This window comes from Otolemur garnettii, unplaced genomic scaffold (assembly GCF_000181295.1).
Source record: "Otolemur garnettii isolate 467f Iridium unplaced genomic scaffold, OtoGar3 scaffold00002, whole genome shotgun sequence".
Classification (NCBI taxonomy): domain Eukaryota; kingdom Metazoa; phylum Chordata; class Mammalia; order Primates; family Galagidae; genus Otolemur; species Otolemur garnettii.
Window position 1 is genome coordinate 8,439,748 of NW_003852397.1, and position 7,821 is coordinate 8,447,568.

General features: G+C 40.4%; 1 protein-coding gene across 1 annotated transcript in view; it reads right to left on the reverse strand.

The window, feature by feature from the left end:
- The window catches only part of LAMA4 (laminin subunit alpha 4), a 142,336-nt gene that overhangs the window by 32,170 nt on the left and 102,345 nt on the right, over positions 1 to 7,821 (reverse strand). Inside the window, exons 18-21 of the mRNA XM_012804547.2 lie at positions 5,965 to 6,104; positions 2,439 to 2,612; positions 1,716 to 1,861; positions 765 to 927 (exon numbers count right to left, since the gene is read on the reverse strand). Coding sequence (XP_012660001.1) covers positions 765 to 927; positions 1,716 to 1,861; positions 2,439 to 2,612; positions 5,965 to 6,104 — 623 coding nt within the window. The remainder of the gene's footprint in view (positions 1 to 764; positions 928 to 1,715; positions 1,862 to 2,438; positions 2,613 to 5,964; positions 6,105 to 7,821) is intronic.

Here is a 7,821-nt window from a genome sequence, read left to right on the forward strand (position 1 = left end):
AAGAGAGGTAAAATTAATTTTCAGAGAGGTTCAGTAATGTGCTTATAACTACAGGGTGTCCAAAGGTCACCATATGTAGAAAAAGTTAACAAATGAATATTACATTTTGTATTTTTTAATATTTTTTATTTATATATCAACATGAAGAGAAATGTTCTGTTAGTATCTTGTAAAATTTTTAAATGACTATTTTGTAAATAAAGGTACATTTAGTTACAATTTCACATTTACCCTGTATACGTATGTATGGTGACCTTGGGTTACCCTGTACTAATAACAGCCCTGAAATTGAAACCTGGATTGATTTCTCATCTTCTTGGGCCTTCCCTTCATCAGGTTTCATACTCTTTCCTATGTGTTACCCCTCTCTTTAGTACAGATACTTCATTTCATGCCTATGAGATAACTAAATTTTTGAAACTGCCATCTGCAAAGCTTAAGACGGGATCCAAATTGTGGTGATACCACTATACAGATGATCCTGTAGCAGGTGGGGTAATATTAATTACATATGCACAAATCAGAATGAAATTAATTGATCTTCAAATGTTAGCTATAGCTTGAAAACATTTGAAACTCTGAAAATAGGGGTAGCATAGGCCAGATTTATAGACCAAATTTATAGATTTTTGGTTCAGAATTCTACAACCCACTGAGCTGAGCTCTCACCTGATATAAGCCCTTCCCCCAGATCATTATAGGTTTTCTGGATTTATAAAAACAGTATAGATTTCTAAGAAGTCAAGATATAGTTGGCAACATACCTTGAAGTTCGAAGGCACTCCACCAACATAGAACACAGTGTCCTCAGGGTCCAGGTCCAGCAAGGAGTCATCTCCCGCAAACTCCCCCTTTTTAATAAACTTCTCCTCTGCGGTGCTACTTAGACTTGGGACTGTTAGAAACACTTTCCCATGTTTTCCTATCCTATTGAGATAAAACATGTTCACTATTAGCCAGATAATTCATAAAAAATACTCTTTTAATGTCAAAATGTTAATGTTCCCTCATCACAAATTGGTGATTTTATTTTGTCACATTAACAAGTATTTACAAAATGTGGCTCGGCGCCTATAGCTCAACCGGCTAAGGCGCCAGCCACGTACACCTAAGGTGGTGGGTTCGAATCCCCAGCCCGGACCCGCCAAACAACAATGACGCTGCAACCAAAAAATAGCCGGGCGTTGTGGCGGGCGCCTGTGGTCCCAGCTACTTGGGAGGCGGAGGCAGGAGACTCGCTTGAGCCCAGGAGTTGGAGGTTGCTGTGAGCTGTAATGCCACGGTACTCTACCCAGGTGGATAGCTTGAGGCTCTGTCCAAAAAAAAAAAAAAAAAAACAAAAAAAAAAACAAGTATTTACAAAATGTCAACAATCAGTAGGAAGAGGAAAAAAAGGCATTTCACCCTGGAATTAATTCATGGCTTGACCAGGCGAAAAGAGCTAACAAATTGCTACTTAGAAACGATGACTTTTTTTTTCCTTTTCTTTTCCATTAAGGTATTTAAGAAAGGAACGCAATAATGATGGAAGAAAGGGGAGAAAACAGAGGGGAGAAGATGCTGTGAGTAGCCTCCACGGGAAGACTCTGCATGTGTGTGTGCACACGTGTGCATGTGTGTGTACATGTGCGTGTCTGTGTGTGCGCATGTGTGAGTGCATTCGACAGCTTTCTATGAAATGCACATGTAAGCCCAGGCTCAGGGATTCACTGTACCTTTCAATCTTGACAATGCTGAAGTGAGCAGGCCAGGAACTGACGGGTTTGGAGTCAAGGGGAATCTCCACATCCTTAGCTCCCAAATTATAGATATATACCAGGTTATCGTTTTTGATTGCAAGACCCATATACTCTTTTTTGGCCTGAAATGTTAAGAAGCCACTTAATAACGTTTGCATGAATAAGTATCATCTTTTATGTTCATTCTTTAAAGGACCATCAGCAAAGCAGATACTTGGCTGTACACAGTGACTTCTGACTAGAATTATTACCCAAAGTCCCCATGAGACTGGGCAGACTCCACCCTTCCTGTGGCAGCATCAGAATCCCTGAATGCATCTCGGATGGGGAGGTGATGGCTGCCAGGAGTGTGCTGATGCTGTTAGGCTAACCCGGGGTATGACAGCCTGACAATGCCAATCATGTCCATCACTTTGCATCTTCAAAGAGGATAAGCATCACCCATAATAGGCTGCTGTTATTCTGAAGGTCTTTGAGAAGCTCCATTCAGATTCATCAAAGTCAGCAGTGTGTTGCTGGTGGGAAGCCAGCCCTGAAGTATCCCACATTTAAATAACTTCTTTAACCGTGCCACTAAAATATTGATATCTTTGGAGTTACAAGAGTGGGTATTTTGTTTGCCTGCCTAGGTAGCTCTATTTTAGGCAAGAGAACAAGCAGCTTTCCTTGTTACTCTTCTTCCCTCCCTCGTGTTCTTACATTTTTGCTTCCGAGGTACAGGACGAACTGATCTGCAGGTCCCGCCAGCTCTGGTGACTTCACGGGAGGTTTCATGTACAGGCTCAGGGATGTGAAGGCCTTCAAGTCATCCACACTGGTCTTGGGGTGCACTTCTACGGCCGACTGGCCATCGAACATCATGGAGACTTGGATCTGGATTTGCAAAATAGTTTCGTTTAAAGTACTTCACAGAAGTGGCCCCCTGTTCTAAACAAGGGCCTCTAAGCTTAGCTCTCTTCATGCCTTTATTTATTTACTTACATCCTTGAGGGAAGATTTAAGGCAGATTACAGCACAACAGTTTAAAATGGGGTGCACGAAAACAAGGTGGTAACAAAGTAGATACAAGAATGAGGATTAAATACTACATATGAATTCCGCAATGAGCTATATTCTTGGTTTGGGTGAACTGAACAACTTGAGGGGATGCCTGGTCAGAAATACAATTCTCAAGGTCCATAAACTTTATACAAAAACTAATCATTTGAGGCCAGGCACAGTGGCTCATGCCTGTAATCCTAGCACTCTGGGAGACCCAGGTGGGCAGATTGCTTGAGCTCATGGGTTCAAGATCAGCCTTAGCAAGGGCAAGATCTGTTCTCTAAAAATAGCCAGGTGTTGTGGCAGGTGCCTATAGTTCCAGCTACTTGGGAGGCTGAGGCAAGAGGATTGCTTGAACCTAAGAGTTTGCTGTGAACTATGATGCCATGGCACTATACTGAGGGCAACAAAGTGAGACTTTGTCTCCAAAATAACAAAAAAACCAAACCAAAACAAAAAAACCCTAACCATTTGGGAGAAGTATAACTAATGTTGGGTACTGATACAGCGGGGACTTTCTCCCCAGGGTTCCAAGGGAGCCCCCAAGGGAGCATGAGATAAGACTGTGAGCAAACGTTCTTGACCGTGTCTATGTGGCTGGGAGGAGTCTGGACATAGCTTTGTAGTCTTAGACCAGCTCTGCCACTGACTAGCTATGTAACCAAGAGCAAGTCTCTTAACCTTCAGTTTCCTCATCCGTAAAATAAGGACTATAAAGTTGTGAGAATTAAATAAGCGCTATTATATAAAGTGCTTTCCTGAGCCTGGCTCTACCCTTATAGTAACGGTAACGACAAGTTCACTATGTTGTTTCTCACAGTGACTTTCAGAAAAGCATCACAGAGAAGCAGTTCAGTAAATGATTTTCTAAGAGGTCCAACATGAAAGACTAAACCAGTCTGGTTCATGGGTGATTTTCAGAGTATTCAGAAGGATGGACTGTGTATACTCATGCCATTTATGCAAATATTTCTAATGATTGGATGTGCTTATGTCAATTAATTAATATCGATTCAGGTAAGGTGGATGGTCAGTGAACTTAAGACCACATTCTCGAGTGTCAGAAGTGCAGCTGTCCTATGTTGCCAGTTAAGACCCACACATGTTAATAAATAATCAAGCAGGGTGTAGGATTAAAGTTTTACAGCAGAAACTGAAAGTTGAGAAGGATGAATGTTTGCATAGAAACCGTCTCACTTTGGGAGAACTCAGCAAGCTCCCAGCTCTCAGAGGTGGGGTCAATACTCTCTTCAGAAAAGTTATGCATAATTAAGACCCCAAAGTTACACTCCATATAAGTACTCTTACCAGAAAGCATTCACATATTTTAGAATGTCATTTTTTTAAATTTGAGGTTAATTTGAGGGGACAAAGAAATAGGCTACAATGTTTGCATTGTTTTAGGTAGTATCCTTCTTATAATTGTGTTCCTTCTAAAAGGTGTGCCATTAGAATGTCATTTCTTGATGTACCTTTGAGATAAATCTTTGAAATGTTTGCTGGAGTATCCAAACAAGTTAATTTGTCACAAGAGACCATTGATCATATATTGTTTAAAAGTTGGATGTATTGACCAAGAATATTCTCCTTCATCATAAAGTAGTTGATTTCTAACTCTTCTTTCTGTCAGTAATTAGGGCCAATAGTCTGTTCAGACCAATTCTTTTTTTTTTTTTGAGACAGAGTCAATCTCACTTTGTTACTCCAGCTGGAGTGCAGTGGTGTCAGTCTGGCTCACTGCAACCTCAGACTCCTGTATTCATGTTATCCTCCTGTCTCAGCCTCCCAAGTAGATGGGACTACAGATGTACACCACCACACACAGCTACTTTTTCCATTTTTAGTAGAGACGGGGGTCTCACTCTTACTCAGGCTGGTCACTAACCCCTGAGCTCAAGGGATCCTCCCTCCTCAGCCTCCCAGAGTGCTCAGATTAAAGTTGTGAGCCACTGCTGGGGCCAATTCATAATTGAAAAAATAAAACCATGTAACTTGGTTGTAAAAAAATGAAGCTGGTTCATAAATTCAACCAACCAACCAACCAACAGCAACAACAACAACAACAAAAATTAAAAAGACGTCCAAGGACAAGTCCTATTTCTCCACACTGAAAACGTGAATTATGTCAGGACATATTCCCACCAATCTGGCTTAGTTGTCCTGTTGCTAGATTGCTTCTATAAGAAGCGTCTCAGAAAGGGGTCTTTGTAGAGTTTATTCAGCTTACCTGGTATGCAATTTCTTAACCAAGCTTGTAGGTGGTAAATTAAAGCTTCACACAATCTATGTTGTACCAGAGAATTTTTTTTTCCCAATGAAAACAATATTTATTGGTGAAATAAATGAGCAACAACAACTAAAAATTTAAAATTTAAAACTTAAAATTATACAAATTTACTAAGACTGGATTAAAAATTGTAGAGTAACAGCTCTGGAAAAAACTTTCAAGAGAAGTAAATGACTATTGGGATTATAGCTAGTACACTGTATTTTCAAATCACTTATTCTTGGTTTAAAGAGATTCCATAAGGCCTTCTGACAGTTTGGGGGTTCTTTTTTTCCTTTTACCTAGAATACAGGGACATGTACTTGAAAAATACCTCCGAGATTTTTCTATGAAGAAAAATATGTAGACGTGCCATTTTGAAATTAGGATACTGGTGATAATTCAGTATTCTTTGGTTTCCTTAAGTTTCTATTTTATTTTATTTTTTTATTGTTGGGGATTCATTGAGGCAGAGAATTTCTTGAAGGGTTAGACAGAAGGGATAGATTATTTCGTATGGTAATTGCACTAAAACAGCTGTTAAAACAGTGACTACTAAAACTAATCATGAATGAAATTTTCTAAATTGGGATTTTATTTCTTTTCCTATATTAGGTTTGTTGACTAGGTTAACTCTGTGGTTCTTAATCCTGGCTACATAATAACATGGGGGCTTCTAACAAATACAGAGGTTGAGCCCTTCTTCTAGAGAGTCTGATATATCACTTTGGGTTGGGACCAGGAATTAGTTTATTCTTCAGAGCTCCTCCTGTGATTCTAATGACCAAATGGGGCTCAGAACTACTGAGTTGGGTAAGAGAGGAGAAAGGTCCCAGGCTCTGGAAGCTGCCTGAGGAGTTGGAGCTAGGCTCCACGCTCGTGATCACTGAGTAACCAATGACTCCCTTCATCCGTTACCTTGCTGGCCACGCTTCTGGTCTGAGCAATGAGCTCTCGAATCCTCTGGATGCTGGCAGAGACATTGCTTGCTGGCCGCTTCAGCTCCACCACGCGAAGCTGATCCAGGAGCTGAGGGACAACCTCTGTCAGATTTCTTACTGCAGTTAACAGAAACGTAATCGCTTGAGTAAATATCTTCATATTCAGTGCATTTTAGCAACCAGATGAAGAGATGACAAAAACACAGGATTCATTTTAGTAGAACTATAAGAAATTATCTTTAATCCTGAAAACTTACTAGTAAAGCCCAAAGCTTAATCAGTTTCTATTTTGTGACATGGATAGTATCTATGGATTTATAAATTGCATGTGGAGCTTGCTAAGGTACATTTCTAAAAGGCAGGATCCATGACAAATATACAGATGTTTCTTTTACCAATGGTACAGGTCCTGCTTGTTTCTCTAAAATAATGGATAGAACAGGGCAAAAGGAGGGGGAAAGGCTGTTTTTATTCACAAATCACACTGCTGCTGCTGCTGTCCCAGCAGAGGCAGAGCTCGGTGGAGCAAACCAGGTGGCACCCAGAAGAGAGACAACTGTGCCAGGGCGAGGGTGGGGAATATGGTCTATGGGCCCAGGCAAGGATGATGCTGCAGGCAGATAATACTGACATCTTTTGTGTTTTTGTCCCTGGGCTTCCTGCTAGAGAACAAAACAAACTTTGAGTGTTGGGGATGGGGGAACGGCAAAAGAGGAAGTGGCTGGGGGGCATGCACTCTCCTGTGTCCCTGAGCCTGTGGCTGATCTACTTTTTTTTATTTTGAAAGCATAATGTCCATATAGAAAAAAACCACAAATCATAAGGACAGAGCTCGATGACAGAAACCCAAAATACAGAGAATGACATAACTTTTCCCAAGTTTCATTGAGTGAACAGTGGTTCTTAAAGTGTGGTCCCCAGACAAACAGAACGGCATCATCAGGGAGCTTGTGAGAAAAGCAAAGTTTCTGGTCCTCCCACAAACCCATTGACTCAGATTCTGGGAGTGGGGCAAGTTGCATTTAATAAGTCTCAGGTGATTCTAATGCACATTTACGTCTGAGAACCACTGGATGAGGGAATGGGTATTTTTCAGGTACTCTCCTAAGAGCAGGACCACAGTCCTGCTAATCCGAAGCACTGGTTCTCAGCCTTCGTAATGTCGTGACCCACAGGCTGAGAATCACTGTGCTAAGGGCATTAGCAGCTGGGCAAGAGAGAGCCTCTTACTAAAGACAAAGCAAATGCACATTCAGAAGACTCCATCGGTGTGGAGCAGGGAAACAGCTCTGTGTTTAGGAAACAAGGGGCTTCTCCAGCACATGGAATGGAATGAAGTAAAATAACAGCAACTATTAGTCTACGGAATTGATTAATACAGGGTTAATATTTGTTGTTTGGTTCACTGACCACAATAGATTATTTTATAGCATAATAGTCTTTAATAACTAGAGATAATCAAGCACATTTAGAGCATGATATTAAATTTCGACTATGAAAATTTACATGACAGAGTCCCCTGTGCCCTCAATTCTCTCAGAAAAAGGATGTCACCTTGTATTAGAATCCCTATACAGTTTCTTATAGTATGATGCGCCCTCTCATTTACTTAAAAATGCTATTTGAGGAAAACACAGTAGGCTAAAACAATTTCAATAGTGTTAGTTCGGGATACTTGTTGAAATCACTTAGTAGGTCTGATAAAAAAAAGAAAGAAAAGAAATTTAATACATATTTAGTAAATATTCCTGAGGCAATTATCTTTAGATATGTAAATGTTGGGCATGATGTAAACAAATCTCTCTTAAAGATAAAATTTTAAAAGCACTTAAAT